The sequence below is a fragment of the Myotis myotis genome, unplaced genomic scaffold (genome assembly GCF_014108235.1).
Source record: "Myotis myotis isolate mMyoMyo1 unplaced genomic scaffold, mMyoMyo1.p scaffold_m19_p_43, whole genome shotgun sequence".
Lineage (NCBI taxonomy): Eukaryota > Metazoa > Chordata > Mammalia > Chiroptera > Vespertilionidae > Myotis > Myotis myotis.
The window spans coordinates 604,657-627,549 of NW_023416350.1; the positions used below are offsets into that span (position 1 = coordinate 604,657).

The 22,893-nt window shown below is 40.6% G+C and overlaps 1 protein-coding gene across 8 annotated transcripts in view; it reads left to right on the top strand.

The window, feature by feature from the left end:
• The first annotated feature begins 601 nt into the window (after nucleotides 1–601).
• The window catches only part of ANAPC1 (anaphase promoting complex subunit 1), a 110,644-nt gene continuing 88,352 nt past the window's right edge, over nucleotides 602–22,893 (top strand). For 5 of the 8 annotated variants that reach the window (XR_004967221.1, XM_036306752.1, XM_036306753.1 and 2 more), the window contains exons 1-14: nucleotides 602–810; nucleotides 2,853–3,089; nucleotides 4,060–4,218; nucleotides 10,467–10,518; nucleotides 10,730–10,830; nucleotides 11,632–11,714; nucleotides 13,147–13,220; nucleotides 14,925–15,070; nucleotides 15,254–15,474; nucleotides 16,175–16,384; nucleotides 17,195–17,290; nucleotides 19,122–19,212; nucleotides 19,303–19,368; nucleotides 21,237–21,371. Coding sequence is in view for 7 of the 8 variants with exons in the window: in XM_036306752.1 (XP_036162645.1) it covers nucleotides 2,877–3,089; nucleotides 4,060–4,218; nucleotides 10,467–10,518; nucleotides 10,730–10,830; nucleotides 11,632–11,714; nucleotides 13,147–13,220; nucleotides 14,925–15,070; nucleotides 15,254–15,474; nucleotides 16,175–16,384; nucleotides 17,195–17,290; nucleotides 19,122–19,212; nucleotides 19,303–19,368; nucleotides 21,237–21,371 (1,647 nt within the window). In the remaining variant the exon portion in view is untranslated. Of the gene's footprint in view, nucleotides 811–2,852; nucleotides 3,090–4,059; nucleotides 4,219–10,466; nucleotides 10,519–10,729; nucleotides 10,831–11,631; nucleotides 11,715–13,146; nucleotides 13,221–14,924; nucleotides 15,071–15,253; nucleotides 15,475–16,174; nucleotides 16,385–17,194; nucleotides 17,291–19,121; nucleotides 19,213–19,302; nucleotides 19,369–21,236; nucleotides 21,372–22,893 lie in introns of those variants that run through there. The other 3 variants (XM_036306757.1, XM_036306758.1, XM_036306760.1) reach the window with 3 other exon arrangements.

A 22,893-nucleotide genomic window follows, 5' to 3' on the forward strand; every position in this document is an offset into this window, starting at 1 on the left:
GGGCTCCATTGATATCTTTACCTAGACATCCTATGCAGTGGGAGAGCAGAGCTCAAGTTTTCTAGTTTCCATCAGTGTGAGATTGTACAGCTAAGTCCACGGAGAGGGAGGGCAGGTGAAGCTGGGGTGCTTCATCCAGGTCTAGGGGTCACCTGGGGGTGTGTCTGTGAAGCTCAGAAATCGCACGCCATGTCTCTGTGAGGACCTCCGTGTCTTTCCCGCACTTTTCACAGGGTCTGGCCCTACAGGATGAAGGAGCACCAGCAGAGAGGAAATCAGCGCGCCCCTCACCGCCCCAGTCCCAGGGGGGAGCGAGCAGAACCGGCCTGGAAGCGCGGCAGCTCCGGGTGGAGGCAGCTCAGGCTCCTAGTGACAGGACCCGGCGCAGATGGAGAGGCCGGGATGGTCTGGTCACAGTCAGACTCCAGCTGACCCTGTCCTGCTTCCGGGCTCCACACCGCTCTCGGGATGGAGGCGGTACCGGCGGGCGGACCCAGCATCCTCCCCCGAGGCGAGCAGAGCCGGACCGCGGGCTGAGGCGCCTCCCGCGAGACCCGGTGCTTCAAGGCCCCGCCCCCGGGCCCCGCGCAAAGCAGGACGGGACACCAAGATGGATGCTCTCATTTGAACGCCTGATCTGAGCGGGCAACCTCACGCCCGCGGTCCTCGGCTGCCGCTCGTCGTTTCTCGGGAGCGGGGGACGGAGGGGGAGGACACGCTGCAGCGGCGGCGGAGTCCCCGTGACCGACTCTGCTGTGGCCCCGCGGGCGCAGCCGGGCTCCCGCGCCTCACGCGTCCCGAGTGACTCAGGCGAGGCCCGGCCGGCGGCGCTGCTGGTCGCCGCGTGTCCCTGTCCCCGCACCCGACCGCCCTGAGGGGCATGGCCTGGGGGCTGGGCTCCTCGCCGCCCCTCCCCGCGCCGCCCCCGGCCTCCTTCCCAGCTGAGCGCGGTGTCCCCGCGGCCGCAGCTCAGGGCGGGCCTGCCCCCTGGCCAGCGCTGCTGAGGCCCCAGCTCAGCCCGCGGGTCTCGCCGACCCTGAGGCCCCGGATGCGGCCCTTCCGCCCAGACCCGGCTCCGGTGCCTCCTGTGCCTTCGGGTCCCCCCGAGCCGCCTCGCGTGCTCTTGGCAGGTCCGTGTTCCCAGGAAGCGAGGCCGTGGTCTCCCTGCGAGCGCATCAGTTCAACGGGGTGCTGTTATAGGGTCCCCGGGAAGCGCACACACAGTTGGGGCTGCAAAGAACTAAATATACTAATCAGCACAAAGTGGTCATTGTTCTGTGCAGGCGATTCTTTAATTACCGATTCTGTTGCTTCCTCTCAGAGTTAATATGTTGGTTAACCTGTTGACTAGAACATAGGAAGGCCGGCTGGATTTTGTGGGGTTTTTGTGTGTAAGTTTTATAAGGCACTATCTCAGTCATGACCCAAGTTTAAGTGTTCTCAAAACTGACTTATCAGAAGGAGGAAAAAAGTGTCATGAATGTGACATAACCGTTCTCTCAGGAATAACACTTAATTCACAGCAAAAATAACCACAACTCAGGAGCTGCATGGGAGCCACAGGCTCAGATATTTCAGCCAAGAAAGCTGCTTGTGCCAAAAAGACCTCAGAGGAGAAACCAAGTCAAATTAAACAGTTTGTGTTGTAATTGCTGTTTCAAACACTGTTTTTAAAGGTTGTCTAGTGCTGACATGAATGCTTGTTTTGATCTCTGTACTTGAGGATTGCAGCTTAACCGCGATGCCACAAAACCCATTTTCATGTGGCCGTTGTCGCCGATACAACTGGCGTCCCCCTTATATGCCACCTTATACAGTGTCCGAACTTGACTGGCTGTCAGTTACTTTTGGTAGAAATGTTCTGTAAGTAGTGGAGGGGTGTGTGTGTGTGTGTGTGTGTGCGCGTGTGCGTGTGCGCGCGCGCACACATGTGCATGCATGTGCATGTTTTTACCCACAACCCACAGCTCATCCACTTCTTTGTAGCAAGAGGCTGAATAAATTATGTTAATTCAAAGCTAGAATTGTTAAATTTGCAAACAAGCCTGACTGATCCATCCCCAGACTTATTTTATTCATGCCTTGGTCTTTTGGGTTTGGACCAGAAATTGGAATTGATTGCAATTATATGCTTAAAATGAATTGGGGCTCAAAATTACTGATCACATTTGGTAGTTTCCTAAAGCATTAAGTACTTCAACTTTTGATGAATTAAAAGTAATATGTTGTTTTTGTTTGTTTCATTTCAATATGCAGTGATCTGTTCGGTGTGCTTTTCAATTGAGGTGTCAGCACCTGAACAGAAATGCCCTTAAATGTTTAGAGCCTTTTACTATAAAGTAAAACTTGTCTAAATACTTAAAATGTGAAGTGTGGAGAAATTAGTGTGTAGTAGTTGGAAAGGTAGGATAGTTATTATGGGACATAAGTGCTTGTCTCAACCCAATAGATTCCTACCTGTCTATTGATTCACTTGCAACTAAAATGTAGCTGTAATACTAATTATGTAATGACTAGAGGCCTGATGCATGAAATTCATGCAAGGGGCTCGGCCATCCCAGCCCCAGCCTGCCCTCGCATCCCTGGCTTCATCTGGAAAGTCGTTCGGCTATTCGTTCTAATTAGCATATTAGCTGTTTATTATATAGGATAGTGTAAGGTAAGTATAAAATGATAACTGTAATTACCCGAAAGAATCAGATCTGGAATGCCCTTTGATGTTATGATTACTTGTACACCTACTATGTGTGACACTCATCTAAGGATTAATGGCTCTTCTGTAAACTTTTATGATAATTTTCTTCTGGCTTTGACTCCCAACAGCTGATCAGAATGTGTTTGAATTCATACAGAAATAATGTTGATATCTGAAACCCATGTCGAACTTCTATGAAGAAAGGGCAACAATGATTGCAGCTGGGGATTTGCAGGAATTTGTTCCTTTTGGTCGAGACCACTGCAAACACCACCCTAATGCTTTGAACCTTCAGCTTCGGCAGCTGCAGCCAGCCTCTGAGTTGTGGTCGTCTGATGGTGCTGCTGGCTTGGTGGGATCCCTGCAGGAGGTTACAATCCACGAAAAACAGAAGGTTTTATTAAAATTCTCAGTTTGTTTTTGAAATGTAAAGAGATGCGATCTATTTATAATTTAAGGCTACCCAGATGCAACTGAGAAATGAGTATGATGCTACTTTTAGGGCACAGGTTAAGATTTGGTAATTTTAATCAAGGCTAAAAATAACGACCTTATTGTATTATAGTGTCATGGCTGTTTATTTAAACATATAACTCATGGATTTATAATGACAGTCACTATGATTATGATCCATTTAAAACTTCTTTCTTCACTTAGTATATGGGGACCAGATTTCATTGTCCCCACATGGTTATTTGATGATTAGATAGTAGAGTTAGAAATGATCCCTGCTGCCAAAAACTTACATGTTTCTAGAGGAGAAAAGAAATGCCACATAGATTTAGTACTAGTTTTTAAATAGGGAATGAGAAGTAAGTGCATGTTAAATATTCAGTCTTTCTCATCTTATTCCAACATTTCAGGGTGGAGAAGTCTGTAGTTAGAAAACTAAACCTTTCTCTGCCCTGTTCATTTTGACGGTTGGCACAAGGGCAGGAAGGTGAATGTTTATGCAGTTGTGAAGCAGGGAAATCTGCATGGTGGGTAAGCTCCCCCAGTGTCCCATGTGCACTTCACTGCCCCCTCTGCTTCACCCTCCATATGCTTAATATGTCGTTTTAGTCTCCCAAGAATGTTGGTTTAATTTTGGGATATATAGGAAAGGTCTAATTTTTGTTTGTTTATGGCAGCATAATATGGTAATATAATATAAAACACTTAATATGGAGAATTCTTGAGTATGTTCTCATTTATGAAATCAACCCAAGAGTTGGACTTGGACTGAATCTTACTCCACAGGCAAAGAGAGAGTAGGAGACTTGTATCTGGATTGCTGTTCAATTTTAATTAACTAACCTTGCTCAATAATGTTGAAAAAGAAATAAAAACTGCTTAAACATGTCTTACGTATGTAAATTTTTAAGGAAAGCTGGCAGTTAAGGAGAGGCGGAAGTGAAATTGGAGAAGTGGATTATGACGAGGAACTCTATGTGGCTGGAAATATGGTGATCTGGAGCAAAGGAAGTAAAAGCCAGGCATTGGCTGTTTACAAGGCCTTTACAGTTGATAGTCCTGTTCAACAGGTGAGTTGATTTGAATTTTAGTATTTGATTGACTATTGCATATTTTTTTTTAAAAACAAAGCTCTTGCCTTAATATTTAACAGAAATGATAAAAACAGAGCATAGTGATCCCAGTAGCTGTGTATATGTTTTAACATGTGAAGATAATGGTAGGGAAGTAAACATTTCCTTTATTTTTCTACATCAGTTTTTTACACCATTCTTTTTCAATTTAATGGTAATGTTTAAACACTTGAGTAATTCAATAAATTATTGTCAAAATTTATAGGACTAAGGGTACAAGAATATATTAACACATGATTATATTTGATTGCAGAATGTTGAATAAATAAAAACCAGATTCATGGTAGTACTCAGTAAGGGAAAGGAAAACAAATCTAATTTGTTGTCATTGCACTTAGCCATTACACCTAATTTTGTCCTAAAAATTAGTAATTAAAGGGACAGAATTAAGCATTTGCCCTGCCTTTTTAGGAGCTTTGTGGTTCATATCTAGTTAATGAAGGAAAACCCTTATTTAAAGAAGAATGCCAGCTAATAAATATAAAAGGAATGGCAGAATTTAAAAATCACTATCTGTACTCTCCAGTGTAACCTCTGATTCAGATAAAGATTGTAAATAGATAGTAATGCCGTTGCGTGAAAGGTATTTAGGTGTCACCCAAAGTGAAGAAACCAATGCATCTCTACTTTGAAGCTGCATGTTGTTCTCCATCTCCTCAACCTGGTGGGTTTACCATCACTAATAGGGGACAGAGGACTCTTTTATACCTACAGCTGTAATGTGGCATGGAGACATGATGTCATCTACTCAGTTTTCTTCCCCAGAATATTTGACATGAATATGTAGACCTAACTTCCAGTTATAGGAAGTATGGGGGCTAGAGGATCAGTTTGTAAAATGAGATGAGGAATGGGTAGAAGTATGGATGAAACAAGAATAGCCAGAAGTTGAGAATTATTGAAGCTGGCTGATGGGGATGCATCACGTTACTTTTTTTATTTTGTATACTAGAGGCCCGGTGCACAAAAATTTGTGCACTGGTGGTGGGGGGGTGGATCCCTCAGCCCAGCCTGCCCCCTCTCACATACTGGGAGCCCTCAGGGATTCCTACTGACAGCTTAGGCCCGCTCCCTGCTCCCCTTGGGGAGCGGGCCTAAGCCACAGTCTGGCTTCCCTTTGTGGGAGGCGACCGGGCTGATCAGGGGAAGGCACCAGCCCCATCACCCTGCTGCTATAGCCATTTCCAGTCACCACAGCCACCAAGGTGTTTTCATCAACACAGACTCCAGTCCCTTCTCCATGAAAAAATGACAACTTTCTTTAGGCATTTTCAAGATATGTCTTTCATAGGATATGACATTTCTTTCTTTCTTTTTTTATCCTCACCTGAGGATATGTTTCCATTGATTTTTAGAGCATGTGGAAGAGAAAAGGAAAGACAGAAACATCAAAGTGAGAGGAACACTTTGGTTGCCTCCTGCATGAACCCTGACCTGGGCCCAGGCCAGGGAGGAGCCTGCAACCTAGGTACATGCCCTTAGTCAGAATTGAACCCAAAGCCTGCGGTGGGCAGGCTGAGGCATTAACCACTGAGTCAAACCAGCTAGGGCAGGATATGACATTTCTTAGCCCTCCAGCAGCGGACCTTCCTTTTTTTCTCCAGGAGTGTGGTAAAAAACCCTAGATCACCCTATTGGATTCTTATTATCCAAGTTACTAAGAATATTACCAGTGGCATATAGGGAGCTTAGCCAATGAGCAGTCAGAAAAGGTGTTTCCTCTGTAGTTCACACCAATTGCTGGCTCGGCCCCTGCCCAGGCCTAACACCTCTGGCCGAGTCATTAGGCCTGGGCAGGGGACCCCCAGCTCCTGCAATCATTGGCTCCGCCCCTGCTCTCCATCATTGCTGGCTCCCTCCCTTCTTCCCGCCATCACCGGCTCTGCCCCTGCCCAGGCCTAACGCCTGTGGCCGAGGCATTGGGCCTTGGCAGGGGACCCCTCAGCTCTGGTTCAGGCTCCGATTGCTGCTGGGTGCCTATGAATGCAAATTAACCACCATCTTTGTTTGGTTAATTTGCATGCTCATTCGATTGATTGGTGGGTGTAGAGAAGGTATGGTCAATTTGCATGTTTGTCTATTATTGGGTAAGATAGTTGACTTTTTTCTATAATAAAAAAGCTTAAAGAAAAAATCACTATGAGGAACAATTCGACAAATCCAGAATATGGGACAGTCTACATTGTGGTCTCTTTAAAGAGTCGGTCACGTGAGAAAAAAAATGGTGGGGCCTGTTCTAGATTAAAAGAGACTAAAGGGACATCACCAAATGCAGTATTTTATTTTTTGCACCTTGTTGAATGAACTTGTATTGAACCCTGATTCTAGAAAATTGGCCAAAAAAGACATTTTGGGGGAAATTTGAAAAGTTGCAAATGAATTGAGTATTAGGTGATGTTAGAAGGTTTTTTTTCCTAGGCAAGATGATGGTTTTATGGTGTATAGGAGAAAATCTTTATTTTGGGGAAATGCATGATGAAGTGTGTGGGGGTGATGTGTCATGAGGTGGGGGATTTTCAGGTAGTAAATACCCCCCACCCAAATCCCCCTCATACACATAAGCAGATATGGCATAATGTTAACAATTGATTTAGATGAAACAGGTGTTCACTGTACTATTTCAGCTTTTCTTACTGAAAATAGTTCATTTATAGTAGTTGAATTAATTGTTGGGCTAGTGATGAGAGTTCAAGGCTTTTTGACTAACATTAAGTTACTTATTGGTAAACACTGAACACTGGTCTTGGTATCTGGACACTGCTTTCCACCCATTAACTGTTTCCTGATGAACATTGTACTCTTCTAACAATATATTGGGAAGGGATAACCTGAATTACTCCGAAATTTGAGGGCATGTGTAAAAGCATTTCTGTCCAGGAGTGTTGAGATCAGTGATAGTTTGATGATATTTTTACCCCCATGTAACCATATGATTAGTGTAGTTCTGAAAAGTGGCATGACGATATCCAACTAGTGCTTTGCTTCTATGTTTCCATCTTAAATTCTCCAAGGAATGATTGCCTGTTTACTAGATTTCATGGATGTGCATTTAGAGGTTTTGTCTCTTATCTCCTTTATTTTAAGATCATTGATAAGTAGAATAAGATATGTAATTTCAGTCCTTTTGGTCTGGAAAATATATTGTTATTTTAGTCTTCTTGCTAGTATGGAGAAAGATAATTTTATATTTTGGTTAAGAAACAATACCAGGTGCATGTGACTCAGATTTAGTTGATCCTTTATTCTGCAAGTGTTTAGTATCCCTGTTTCAGATAGGGTGCTGGGCACTAGGGCGACAAAGATGGATATTTGTTGTCTGCCATCGAAGAACTCATACTGTTAAGGATGAATAAATAAACAGATAACTAAAATGCTGTATGCAAATAAACTAAAGTGCTATATACTAGCTGTGTGCACAGTGTGGTGGAGCCAAGGGGAGTGGCTCTATAAGAAGGATTTCTCAAAGACGTTATTTGCTGATTGAACTGGAAGTTGGGGAAAGCTAGGCGGAGGGAATCACAGCCAAAAGAGATGGAAAAACATGGTGTTTTCTAAGTTCAGAATGGATGTACATTGGGTGTGGAGAGGTGCTTGCAGGGGTGGAGTGGATCCAAACTGGGGCCTTGTTTGTACTTGGAAATTTGGATTTTAAATTGTATGCAGAAGGAGCCTGCCAAGGACGTTAAAATGGAAAGTATATCTTAAGTTCTGTATTTTGAGAAGATAATACTTTGGTGGCAATGTGTAGGATTGGCTGGAGAGTAGAGAGACTGTTGTCAGTGATACTGTTTTGTGATAGTTCAGGGGAAAAAGATTGGTGCCATGAAGAGAGAAGACAGAGCTGAGGGACGTGTGCAGGGGACTAGGGATGTCTGTGACATCAGGAGTAAGGCAGAGTGTGAAAATACTATGCTTTCAGAGGCTGGGAGGATGGGATTTCATAAAAGGAAACTGAGACTTAGCGTAGATGTTTCAGGTAGGCTCTAATGCTGGTTTTTCCTAACTCAACAACAGAATGAACAATTCAGTTTATAACAGGGCAGAGGGCTTGAATGGACAGTTCTCTAAAGAAGATATGCCCATGGCCAATGAGCACATGAAACAGTGCTTAGCATCTTTAATCTTATGCAAATGCTAATCAAAACTACAATGAGATACCTACTGGGATGGCTGTTGTATAAAAAAAAATAGCAAGTATTGGTGTGGATTTTGAAGTGAACCCTGTGCATTGCTGGTGATGGAGTAAAAAAAAGCCTTTGTGGGAGACAATTTGGTTGTTACTCAAAATGTTATTAAACCTAGGGTCATCATGTGATCCAGCAATTCTTGTGGGTATCCTATATAATAAAAGCCTAATATGCTAAGTGTCCAGTCGTCTGGTCGGCTGTTCAACCAATCAAAGCATAATATGCTAATGATATGCTGAGGCTGCTCAACTGCTCATAGTGATGTGCACTGACCACCAGGGGGCAGATAGTCAACCAGTTGATCAGTCGCCATGATGGGCACTGACCACCAGGGGGAAGATGCTTCGACCGGTAGGTTAGCTTGCTGCTGGGGTCTGGCCAATCAGGACTGAGCGAGATGGGCCGGACATGCTCTGGAGCCCTCCCCGGCTGGTCAACCTCCTGTGTCCCTCCCCAGCCCTAATTGTGCACAGGTGGGATCCCTTGGCCTGGCCTGCGCCCTCTTGCAGTCCAGGACCCCTCAGGGGATGTCAGAGAGCTGGTTTCGACCCAATCCCACAGGCCAGGCTGGGGGACCCCTCTGGTGCATGAATTTGTGCACCGGGCCACTAGTCTATATATATAAAAGTCTAAGTGACCGTTCGACCGGTAGCTATGACACGCACTGACCACCAGAGGGCAGATGCTCAACACACAGGCATGGAAAGCTGAAACAGACTGATGAATCTCAGGGGGGTGGGGGGAGGGTGGGAATAGTAACCAAGGTTCTTATATGCATACTAGAGACCCATGCACGGATTTGTGCACCAGTGGGGTTCCTTGGCCTGGCCTACGGGGATTGGGCCGAAACCAGCAGTTGCGACATCCCCCGAGGGGTCCCAGATTGTGAGACGGCGCAGGCCAGGCCGAGGGACCCCACCAGTGCATGAATCCATGCACCAGGCCTCTAGTATATACATAAAAGCATTGAAAGTAGGGACTCAGATAGTCGAACACCAGTGTTCATAGCAGCGTTATTCACAATAGTCAAAATTGGAAGCAGTCCAAGTCAAGTCTGTGAGGATAGGTGACTGGATAAATAGTGTGTGGTATATGCCTACAATGAAATATTATTCAGCCTTTGGAAGAAGGACATTCTGACATGTTACACATGGATGAACCTTAAGGACATAATGCCAGACACAACAACAAATACTGTGTGGTTCCACCGTTATGAGGTACTTTGCTTTGAATAGGCAAATTCATAAAAACAGCAAGCAAGTAGAACGTTAGCTGGGGGAGGGAGGAATGGGGAGTTATTGTTGAATTGGCAGTTTCTGTTTGGGATAATGGAAAAGTTTTGGAAATGGGTAGTAATGAGGTTGTACACCTTTGTGACTGTACTTGATGCTACTGAATTTGTATACCTCAAAATGGTTAAAATGGTAAATTTTATGTTATATATATTTTACCACAATTGAAAAAAATCCATAAAATGCCATTAAGTAATTTCAGTAAGTGATTGTCAGGCATGCCAGTGAAAGTTGAATGGCATTTCCTAGTTTATATTTTGTAAGGTAAAAGGGAAAGGTTAGTTTTTCCAAAGATTTTTCTGAAGTGACTCTAGGAATGTCTAAGAATGTTAAGATTGTTAAGTAAATCTGTAGATTATAAAATAGCTCTTCTGATAATCTTTAGTTTTATATAGTACATAGGGTCTAATACAGGTTAAGCTGCTGTTTGAGGTCACTTTTGTGGCAAGGCTTCTATCTAGTAGATTTTTTAAATTTTTGTCTTCCCTTTTCATAAAATTTATTTCCACACATGGTTTAGCTTTCCTTGTAATATTTATCATTAATTAGTCGAATTTTATTTTATCTTTTTTTTTGTTCCCGTGGTGCATGTGTTGAGTTGATGAGGAGACAGTGATGTAAATGTCATAATTATGTAGATACCATTTGTTAACAGGCTGTTGTTTAGATACAATTTTCTTAGGCGAGCATTTTGTTTTAATTTTAGGCATTGTGGTGTGACTTCATTATATCACAGGATAAGTCTGAAAAAGCCTACAGTAAGTTTCTTGAAATTTTGTTGCACTTTTTGATTCCAAAGGTATACCTCATTGTTTTTTTCTTCAAAATAATTAGTCACTAATAATAGTGGTTTTGCTTAAGTATTTTTATCTTGCTCATTAAAGAATTTGTGTTATTGGGAATTGTAATTTTGATGGGAATTTTTTTTTGGGAAAAAAGCATACATGTTGTTATATCCTTTTTTTGCAGGTAGCGCTGAAGTAGAAAAATGTATATGTATATTGCAAAGCTCATGTATCAACATGCATAGCATAGAAGGAAAGGATTACATAGCTTCTTTACCTTTTCAGGTAAACTTGAGTGTTTCCATGCTGTTGTGTTTGGTTGGAGAATACTTTTTAGTTAATTGGTTTCAGAAGTATTACTACTTTTATATCTTATAGTTATCAAGGATGTTATTTTTACTCAAAATAACTAAGCAGCTTTAGTTGCTTACCATTTCCCCATTCTTTGCATAAAAAGTAATTTAGTGGAATGAAATGAAGTCTTTTCTGAGTTTTTTTTTTTCTTTTTCAATTGAAGTGGTACACAGGAAATAATTTTGATTATAGTAAGCACATGATAGTATTAGTCTTTTCCCTGTTTCTCTTCATCACATTGAAGTTTTATCACATTGTAACTTTGCTACTGATATTTGCAGCCCTTGGGAGAAAATTTGGGTTGAATATTTCCTTACAGTAGACTTGATTTTGTCTTACACTTGCTTATTAGAATTACTTTTTAAAAATATTTTAGTTAATAATCATGTTATTATTTTTTAAATATATTTTTATTATTGATTTCAGAGAGAAAGGGAGAGGGAGAGATAGAAACATCAATGATGAGAGAGAATCATTGATCGACTGCCTCCTGCATGCCCCTACTGGGGATCGAGCCCACAACCCGGGCTTGTGCCCTTGACCGGAATCGAACCTGGTATCCTTCAGTCTGCAGGCCGACGCTCTGTCCACTGAGCCAAACCAGCCAAGGCGATCATGTTATTTTGTAAAGCTCTTATTAATTAGAAGAATATCTAATTTTCTATATTGTTTTCTGAAAACATGTTATAAAGAGTAGTTTACTTCTGTTTTCCCCACCCTTTTACCTGGCAGGTTGCAAATGTTTGGCCCACCAAATATGGATTGTTGTTTGAACGAAGCAGTTCTTCACATGAGATACCTCCAGGTCCACCCAGGTATCCAGTTTACTCAGTTCAGAATATTATTACTAGCGCTTTTTTTGTGTTGGTTCTGAGGTGAAATCCCTATGAATTTGGGGTGACGATAATTTTCATGAAAACAGCATAGATTTATGCCACTTTCTCTCATCTCAGCGATGGGCACTCCTGAGTCTTCTTCTTACTTGGGTACTGAGTCACCTACAGTTCCTCCCCCAGCCCCCCAAGTTGTAAAATCGAACAAGCATAAGGTTTAAAGATAACAGTACTCAATTCTTAACTCTCTCATCTTTTTATTGTGCTTCTTGGGGCAAATCATTTGAGCCTTCTTGGCTTTAGTTTTATTATTTGTTATAGAAATACTCTACCTCTTGGATTTGTGCAGGATTAGGTGAGCTAATGTATACAACCTGTGTTTGTTGTTGTTAACCCTTACATGAGGATTTTTTCCATTGCTTTTCAGAAAAAGTGGAAGGGAGGGAGGGAGGAAGGGAGGAGCGACAGGGAGGGGCGGGGAAAGGGAGAGAGAGAGAGAGAGTGAGTGAGAGAGAGAGAGAGAGAGAGAGAGAGAGAGAGAGAGAGAGAGAGAGAGGAACATCCATGTGTCTCTTGCACATCGACTGGTTGCCTCCCGCACATGCCCCAACTGGGGATGAGGAGCGAACCTGCAACCAAGGTACATGCATGCCCTTGACTCAGAATCAAATCTGAGACCCTTTGGTATGTAAGCCGTCAGTCTATCCATTGAGCATACTGGCCAGGGCTAAAGTATCTAACCTTTGACACAGGGCTTAGTATGTATTAGAAGCGCAAGAAATGGTAGGTGCTCATTGATGGTGTCTTTACCTGTCTCTGAATGAATCAGTTATGAGCTCACTGAAGGGCAGGGACATGCAGTGCCTTATCACAGTGTGGTGCAAGTAGTAGATACTATGGTTTTAGAAAATTGCTTACAGATTTTAATCTCTTTCTGTGTTTAGATAGAAGGTCTGTTCCCCTCTCCTCTTTAAAACACGTAGCCTCTTTATTTACTTGAAGTTTTTCTTTTCAAGTACACTCCTGTGTAAATAGGTGTAGGAGACAAAATTTCTTTCTTAGCTTCCAAAGACACTGCTGCTAACAGTGGTTACAAAAAAACAGACTGCCTTATGCCCATTACCCCATTGTTCCGTAATGCGATGACTGCTGTTTGCAGATTGTCTCTGGGCTGCATTGATTTTCCTGGGTTGGGTATGCTTAGAGTCTCCTGCATAAGAGGGATTTCTAGGAATGAAATAGGAGAGACTAAAAAACAGTCTGTAGAAAGTTTAGAAAGCTTCTTTTTGAGAGGATAGGTTTCTAGTTTTTAGTGTAATTTAGAGAAGATATTTCTTTGCAAGGAAGGTGCAGAATTTGTGCCCAAATGGAGTCATCTTGTATTGGCAATTGATTATTTTTTTTTTATTACTAGGGAACCTTTACCCACTATGTTCAGCATGCTGCATCCACTAGATGAAATAACTCCACTTGTTTGTAAATCTGGAAGTAAGTGTATTTTTAGACATTCTTTTACATAGCTCTTTTTTTGGAATTTGGGGGTGGGGAGAAAATGAAGGCTCTTATAAAACTTTAACTCTTTTCATAAAAATAATATAATTTAAACATTTTACAAAAATAACCTTTTTATTATGAAAATAGTTCATATTAAAGTAAGAACTTCTTGAATACCATTATATTAACTATTTTAACAGCTATTCTTTTACTGAAAATAGGGCTTATAAATTGATCAGGATTGCTGATAGATTTGCTAATCTCTCTGTAGAAGACTTTGGTCTCTGTTCCTTAGTGATTAATAAGTAAATGAATGATACTTAGATGAGGTAAAATTGATTACTTCTTTGAAGAGAAAAATATAGGTTCTTATGCCCTACTGTGTAAATTTTATTTTTATATTTTTAAAAAATATATTTTTATTGGTTTCAGAGAGGAAGGGAGAGAGAGAGATAGAAACATCAATGATGAGAGAGGATCATTGATCAGCTGCCTTCTGCACACCCCACACTGGATGGAGATCGAGTCCACACCCCAAGCATGTGCCCTAACTGGGAATTGAACCGGGTACTCCTGGTTCATAGGTCGATGCTCAACTACTGAGCCACGCTAGCTGGGCTGTACTGTGTAAATTTTAATATTTCATTTTCCCTGCTCATAAAAACCTGATTTGCTGGGGCTCAGACTTTTAATATTTGCTACAGGTATTAATATATGAGTATTTTAAAATGTTCAGTATGGCCAAACATGATAATTGGTAATTGTGATTATGTAACAGAGTCAGTCACAAAGCCTAAACTAGTTACTCTTTGGTCTTTTACAGAAAAAAATTTGATAATTCTATATTGTATTGGTAACAGTTACAACATAAATAAACATGTTAGCACCTGTGATTGAATTGTGTGTGGCCATTATTGATCACGTTTTTGAATAATAAACTCAGGAATTGCTTATTCATAATGTTAAGTATGATGTAAAACAATACAAATTGATTTTGATTTTGAAAAGACCTGAGAAGTGTATGTATATGTATAGGGGAAACTAGAAAAAATACTCCCTGATGTGGCTGTTGAGATGGTGGTATATGAGTGCTTTTTATTTTTTTAAATAAAACACTTTTATAAAAGAATTGCATTCTTTTATTTTCTAATTTAACTGAAAGGGGAGCATTTAATATGTTGTTAAATAGGGACAGAGAAGTCAATTCTTGGTACTATCAGAAACTGAACTCTAAGCCTTATTTTGCATGTATAATTAGTAAAGCAGAAACAGGTGTACTCTTCACTGTTTGAATGGTTATTATGAAGGACTAATTTCATACAGAAGAAGAGAATCAATAAGGAAGTCAAACTTGGCAGAATAGTTGATTGAAATTGATAAACAAGTTGGTTATTGGAGGAGTGGACCTTTCACCCATGGCTGATGAATTTAATGGTGGATCAGCACAAATCTTCATCTTTTAATTGTATGTATGTGAAATTGAAACTGGTAACTCTCTCATCTTTAACGTATTCTGAGGAATTTGATGCTCAAAGTAAATTTATTAAAAATATAGGGTTAATTAATATATTAATGGATTTTGTGCCTTAATTGGTTTGGTTTCTCTTGATCTTTAGGAATTGCAAGGTATCTTTTTATAAAGAACAGATTTGTAAAGTTTATTGTTCAAAACCTCATCATTTCTGTTTGATCTTTCAGGTCTTTTTGGTTCATCACGGGTTCAATACGTTGTAGATCATGCGATGAAAATAGTTTTTCTCAGCACTGACCCCTCCATTGTAATGACCTATGACACTGTTCAGTGTCTGCATTCTGTGTGGGTTCTCCGGAGAGTCAAAGCAGAGGTAAGAATAAAGGGTAGTTAATACTGAAAACCTTCACATGTTTTTGTGAAATAGATTTGAGCTTCTTAGGGAAAAAGAAAGATGGTGTCCTTAAGAATTCATATCCACCCTGAATTTTCACAAGGAAATTATCCTTTTTATCTAATTATAACCTTTTCTCCCCTCTCATAATTTTGCCTTAAGGAAGAGAATGCTGTTTTAAAATTCTCTGAACAGGGGGGCACCCCTCAGAACGTGGCCCCCAGTAGCTCCCTCACAGCAAACCTCCGAAGCCTCTCCAAAGGAGACTCCCCCGTGGCCTCGCCTTTCCAGAATTACTCCTCCATCCACAGTCAGAGCCGCTCCACCTCCTCGCCCAGCCTGCACTCACGCTCTCCTTCCATCTCCAACATGGCGGCTCTAAGGTGGGGATCCACTCTGGGTGTTACCTTGTTTTACCAAGATAGACCAAGAAAAACATAACTTTTTTGAAACTTTCTCTTAGTTTTGAGGAATTTAAAATTTCGGTTGCCAGCCCTTGGATAGTTTTGGGGAAGACAGCCATTATTCCAGTTGTGTTAAAAAGACTTCCAGGTCTACTGTGTTACCCGTTTTTAACGAGTCATATTTGGAGGCAGCCTGTGTTTGTCATAAAATTAGTTATCTCATTTGTGCTAAGTGGCAGCAGTTCGATGAATATTGGTTGCAAAAATATTTTGATGCTATTTTGTCTTAATTCGAATTAGTTTTTCTTTTGTTTGGTTGTCTCTCTAGCTATTATCTATGTATTGATACAGTAATGTAGTTTTGTTGGTGTGCAAATGTGAGCATACAGGAACATAGTTTAGACGTTTTGAATGATATAAACAATTCATTTTTTGAGGTAGAAAGTGAACTGATTTTCAGTTTTAAAAGAAGGAATTCTAAGAAGAATTGGAAATCTTTACAATATAATAGAACACATTAACATGAAGTAGTTATTCCTTTTTCAAGAAATTGTTTTTCTGACTGGGGTTTTGCCATCACGAATGCTCTTTGTACCCAGAAGTTTGGAAAGTGTTACTGGAAAGCGTGTGATACCATCTTGCACTGTGGTTGTGATGCCCTCTCTCCTCTGTTTTGCAGTCGTGCTCATTCCCCTGCTTCAGGAGTGCACTCTTTCACAGGGGTGCAGAGGTTCAACCTTTCAAGCCATCATCAATCTCCAAGGAGACACAGTATTTCTCATTCTCCAGATAGTAATTCGAATAGCTCTTTTCTTGCACCAGAAACAGAGCCAATTGTTCCTGAACTTTGTATTGACCATTTATGGACGGAAGCGATTACTAATATAAGGTTTGTAGTATGTATTTTATGTTCAAAGAAAAATGTTGCTAAAAGTCTTAGAAGATACTTGTTATTTTGCCTAAACTTCCTTTAATATGTTCAGTTATTAATACTTATAAACATGTATAGACACATATTAAGGCCACCTCTGTTTCAGGAGAGGATGTTAATGACATTAAAGTGATCATAAAAATTTTTTTGGTCATTTGTTATTTCTTTTTTAACTTAGTAATCTCTCAGATTTGAGGTGTTTGATGGTATAGCGAGAAACAACTAATTTCTGTAGATTAGGAAACTTGGGATTTTTATAACAGTTTTTAATGTTTTTCTCTTTATGTTAGTTGAGTGTTGCCTGTTCTGGGGAAACACAGTTCAGATCTGTTCTGTGGGACCTTTCTCCTTTTATGTTCGCATTAATTATCCATTCATTAATCTGCCAATCCCAGTGTGTGTGCTAGTGGCTGCGGGTAAGGCAAATTAATCATGTCCCTGGCCTCAAAGAGACATGGAAGGATGGTGACACAGGAGACATTCCCTGTTCCGGTAGGGCTTTGGAAAGATGGAGAGAGCACAGTGGTCAGAGGGCCTCAGAATAGATGTTCATAAGGTTGAGCGTGTGGTATGTTCAGGGAACTACAGATGCACTTACTCAGGAATCATGAAATTCAAATCCTAGAAGTGTTTTTGGGTCTTCCAGGTTATTGCTTGACCCATGTAGTTTTAGGTTTCTGGCAGAATATTTTCAAAGACTTTTAATGGTTGCTGTGGTAGACTTTTGAGCCAATGCTGACAGTTACTTTATTAATATATCTATTTCAGGGAGAAAAATTCACAGGCCTCAAAAGTGTTTATTACATCTGACTTATGTGGGCAAAAGTTCTTGTGCTTTTTAGTAGAGTCCCAGCTCCAGTTACGGTAAGTGCGTATTCCCATTGATATTCTGTGTAAATACATCTAGGGCTGCCCGCCCTCCCTCCCTCCCTTCCTTTTATCCTTCTTTCCTTGGAGTAGCTTTATTGCAGTAATTTATATAACATAAAGTTGACATGTTTAAGTATACAATTAAACAATTTTTAGAAAATTTACAGGGTTGTACAGCCATCACCATAATCCAGTTTTTAAAATTTCTCTAATCTTAAGATCCTTTGTGCATGATTTGTAGTCAGTCTCATTCCCATTCCCAGCCTATGGCATCCACTCTGTAGGCTTTCATCTTTGGATTTGCCTTTCCTGGACATTTTATAGATTTGTGCAGAATGTAGCTTTTGTGGCTAGCTTCTTTCACTAGCATAATGTTTGCTAGGACCCACCATGTTGTAATGTGTGTGAGTGTGTAGTCCTCCATTGTGCAGATACATCAGGTGTGGTTTATCCCTTAGCAGTTGATGGACATTTGGTCTGTTTCTACTTTTGGACCCTTGTGAGTTAGGGGACTATGAACATTGGAGCTAAAGTCTTTGTGTAGACATACATGATTTATTTTTTCTTGGGTAGATAGATAGGAGTGGATGGTTTGGTCCAATGATAAATTCATTTTTAATTTTTAAGGAATTGCCAGATTGTTTCCAAGTAGGCTGAACTGTTTTCCATTCCCTCCAGCCACATCTGAGGCTTTCAGTTTCTCCTTGACAAGATCAGGTATTGTCATTCTCTCTGATTGTAGCCATTCTAGTGAGTGTGAAGGGTTTTAATTTGCATTTCCCTAATGATTTATGATGTTGAGCATCTTCTTGTGTGTTTATTAGCCATTTATCTTTTTAGATGAAATGTATATTCCTGTCTTTTGCACATTTATTTATAATTTTATTTTGAAATACTTATAAATCACAGGAAGTTGCAAAATACTAGAGGAGTCCTGTGTACCTTGTACTCTTTTTGCTTCAGAGTTAACATCTTACATAACTTTAGTGCATGATCAAAACTAAGAAGTTGATATCAGTATAATCTACACACTTTATTCAGGTTTCATCAGTTTACATGGATGTGTGTGTGTGTGTGTGTGTACATGTATGTATGTGTGTGATTCCAGGAAGTTCTCTCAGTGTGTAAATTTGTGCAGGTGTCACAATCAAGGTATAGAATTTGTTTATTACCTCAAAGGTCTCCCTTGTGCTTCTCCTTTATAGTAACACTAGAGGCACAGTGCACAACAATCGTGTACTGGGGGTGGGGAGTGGGGAGTCCCTCAGCCCTGTGCCCTCTCACAGTCCAGGACCCCTCAGGGGATGTCCGCCTGCTGGCTTAGGCCCTATCTCCAGGGGGAGCTGGCAGTCAGACATCCTTCTCACAGTCCGGGGCTCTTCCAGTCCGGGACCCCTTACTCCTTACCACCCGCCTGCAACGGAGGTGGGAGAGGCTCCCGCTACCACCACTGTGCTTGCCAGCTGTGAGCCCGGCTTCTGGCTGAGCAGTGCTTACCCTGTGGGAGTGCACTGACCACCAGGGGAAAGCTCTTGTGTGACTGCCCCCTGGTGGTCATTGCATGTCACAGCTGGTTGTTCCACTGTTTGGTTGATTTGCATATTAGGGTTTTATTATATAGGATACACCACACCGACCCCCATCATAACCCCTGACAACCACTAATCTGTTCTCCGTCTCTATAATTTTGTCATTTCAAGATATATAAAAGGAATGCTACAATATGAAACCTTTGGAGCTGGGCTTTTTGCATAGTACCCTTGAGATCAGTACAGGTTATTACATGTGTCAATACTTTGTGTGTTTTTTTAAATTTAATCTTTAGCTGTGTAAAGTTTCAAGAGAGTAATGATAAGACCCAGCTCATCTTTGGCTCCATCACCAACATACAGGCAAAGGACGCAGCGCCAGTGGAGGTAAATGCAGGCACTTTTCTTGAGAAATTGAAAATCATTATGCTTTGTAATTTTCACAGACTTTAAAATAAAATGTGTGTCCTCTTTTAGAAGATAGACACCATGCTGGTTCTGGAAAGCAGTGGAAACCTGGTGCTGTACACAGGAGTGGTTCGGGTGAGTCAGAAGCAGTATTTGGTGCTTTTGTAGGGCTGCCTCCTTAGTTATGATTTTGTATTGTTGCTTTAGTTTGATATTTAAATATTTACTCCCATTTGTAGGATTTGGCAGAAGGTTTATTTTGTAAGAGCTGAAAATGAAGTTCCCAATTTAGGTTGGTCCTAAGTGGGAGGTTGCCTCACTGCCATTAGATAGGTTGGCACTGGGAACCCAGAATAGATGGGAACCTTCAGTGAGGATAGAGATACTTTAAAAAAGAGTTAAGCTGATGTTTTATGAATTGAAGTGTTGAAATTGATACACGGGTACCTTTGATAATTCTCAAAGTTTTTGTAAAGTTCTATTATATTAAATGTATACTGTGTTGGGTGGATCTTTTATCAGTTGTGAAATTTATATATGAATAATGTAAATGTTGCAAATTTAAATTATGAAATTTAGTACATACACACAGTTTGAAGAATGACAAAACATTGTGTAAGCTATACTGACGTTAAGAAATAGGGTGCTGCCAGTATCACTTGTCTCCTGGGAGTTCTTTCCTGACTGTGTCCTCATCTCCCCACCTCACCCAGATAGACACTATCCTGACTTTTGCCATAAATCAGTCCCTTGTTTTTATTACTCGTTTTGCACATATGTATGTATCACTAAAGATTGAATTGTTTGGTTTTCCTCGTTTTGAATTTTTATGTAAAGGACACCATGCCATATACTTTTCTCTGACTTGATTATTTTGCTCAACATTGTGCTATTTTTAGATTTATGTATCTTGATGTGTAGTTGTTTCCCCATTCACTGTTACATGATATTCCATTGTATGATGATACAAACCTTCACTATTTTACCTATCACTAAGGTTGGTTGTTGTTTCTGCTGTAGTTCTAGTAAACAGTAATTAAAAAAAAAAAAATCCTTATATATATCTCCTAGCCTCTATGGCAGGGGTGGGGAACCTTTTTTCTGCTAAGGGCCATTTAGATATTTATAATATTCGAGGGCCATACAAAATTAGCAACTTAAAAATTAGTCTGCTGTACTTGGTCAAACATTTAATTAACTCACCCCTAATGCCTTGGCAGGGCCAGACCAAATGATTTTGTGGGCCTTATACATCCCTTAGGCCGGATGTTCCCCACCCTTGCTCTAGAGTATATGCACTTTCACTTTGGCCATGTGGTGCCAGATAGTTTTCCAAATATATATGCACCTTTGATATTTCAAATTTTATGCTCAAACACTAAAAATCAAAGAAAATTAAAATTTTAGTAATGTATCAAATTCTACCATCCAACTACACATATCTTGGTATAATTTCTCTTGGTCTGACTCCTTCTCTTCATTACTGAGAAAAGAATTATTTTTTGCAGGAAAGTGTGGAAAATACTCAAAACTAAAGAGAAATTTTAACAATATACATATGTATTGTCAATATACCTCCCAAGCTAATAAAATTACAAAAGTTGCCGAAATAAAATCCATAGGATTAAAAAACAAAAATCACAGTGAAAACTAATGCATACAGGGTGGGGGCAAAAGTATGTTTACGGTTGTGAGTATGCAAAATGAAGTTTATTTTTGTATTATTATTTATTAATTTATGTATTATTTTCCATACGAACAACTACAAACCTACTTTTGTCCCACCATGTATACATATAATGCTTTTAACAAGCTATCAGAGACCTCCAGCTAATGAAGAGAAGGAGTCAGGCCAAGAAAAATTATACCAAGATATGTGCAGTTGGATGGTAGAATTTGATACATTACTAAAATTTTAATTTTCTTTGATTTTTAGTGTTTGAGCATAAAATTTGAAATACCAAAAGTACATGTATATTTTTACATCCTTTTATTGCTTTAAGGTGGGAAAGGTTTTTATTCCTGGACTTCCTGCTCCTTCCCTGACAATGTCCAATGCGATGCCTCGGCCCAGCACTCCACTTGACAGCGTCAGCACTCCTACACCTCTGAGTAAACTGCTTGGAACCTTGGATGAGGTGAGAAAGGAATTAGGTGTTGTCAAAAATGAGTAATGTTTTAAAGAAGTTTGGTCAGATGTAATTTCCACAATTACCTTTTCCCCCTCTGTTTTAAAAATGACAGAATTGGCAGTTTAGCTGATACTTGTAGAATATGAATGTTTCCAAGTACCAGTGTCTCAGTCAACCTCACTGACCTTCTGTGTATGTGGAAGGTACAATGAAAGGTGCGGCAGAGATGAGAATGAGGCATTCTTTCCCATCCAGGGATCTCACCATTTACTTGTGTGAAACATGAAGTGTCTGCATAATAAATTATATTTAAAGTAGACTATTAACACTTATGATGACTAATAAAATGTCCTGAGGAGATGTACTGATAAGATACATTCTGAGGGTCAGTGTGGCAGAACCACCTCTCATCTTGGAGAGGCCCGTCTGACTAGGGTTGGCCTGTGAGGATAAGTGGGATGTCTGCAGGTGGGAAGGAACATTTGGGGAGAGGGCTCACAGGGGCACTGGCGAGGAGGCAGGAGAGTGCAGTACATGTGTGTTCGCATCTGCATCTCCTAGTGCACAGGTTAAGACTCAACACGTCTGAAGGTAGAATGAACGAGTGTTTATGCAAGTACAAGGAGTCTCTTGGGATTGTCACGGTAACCTGTTTTTGAGTGTTTTCTGTGTACTAGGCACTGTTCTTTGTGTTTTGTATGCATTAACTTATTTAATTTATTAGACCAGCTTTATTGGAAAGTTACTGATTGCTGTTTTACAAATGGGTACATAGCGATACAAGGAGGTTACATGTTGGGAGACCTGTAGCTAATAATGGTGGTGCTGGGATTTGCACTCTATTTAGAGATAAGCCCTTAATACAAGAAAGGATGAAAAGGTGGTATTTATTCTGAATGCAGTCACCAGGGCATTACAGTTTTTGAGGATGGAGTTATGAGTGCTGGGATCATGCTTTAGATAATTTTATCTTGGGATTGAAGATAGAGAGACCAGTTAGATTCCAAGTGCATTGTTTGTGTTAGTTTAAGAGGTGCAAAGGGAGACTGATCTAGGGCAGTACATTGTAAAGAAGGGGAGTGACACGAGAGGTCTAGAGAGGTGGGAAGATAGCGTTTACCGGTTGGATCTGTGCTGTGTTGGGGCAGGTGCTGGGAAAGGAGACTCAGGGTTCTCTGAGCAACCTGAGTGGATCCCCAGACTTACCAGGTTAGGAAGCCTGAGAAAAGCAGGGGGTGTTTCAGAGACACCTGAGTGCACATGTTTAGGGGCAGAAGTGCAGGTTAGTGCTGCACTTGTGTTGCATAGTGTCTAGGCCCGGAGTGTTATTTTTGTTTTTATGTTCTTCAGTGAACAAAAGTTTTAAACTTTAATGAAGTCCTATTTATATTTTTCTTTCGTTGCTTACTAAACATTATTTTTTTAAACACATGCAGTGTTGAGCTGTTTCCTATTAAGCCTGACCCTTGCAGAATCCTTGGGAGAGGGCTATAGAACTATCAAATTTCTGTGTGATTTGCAAGAATTT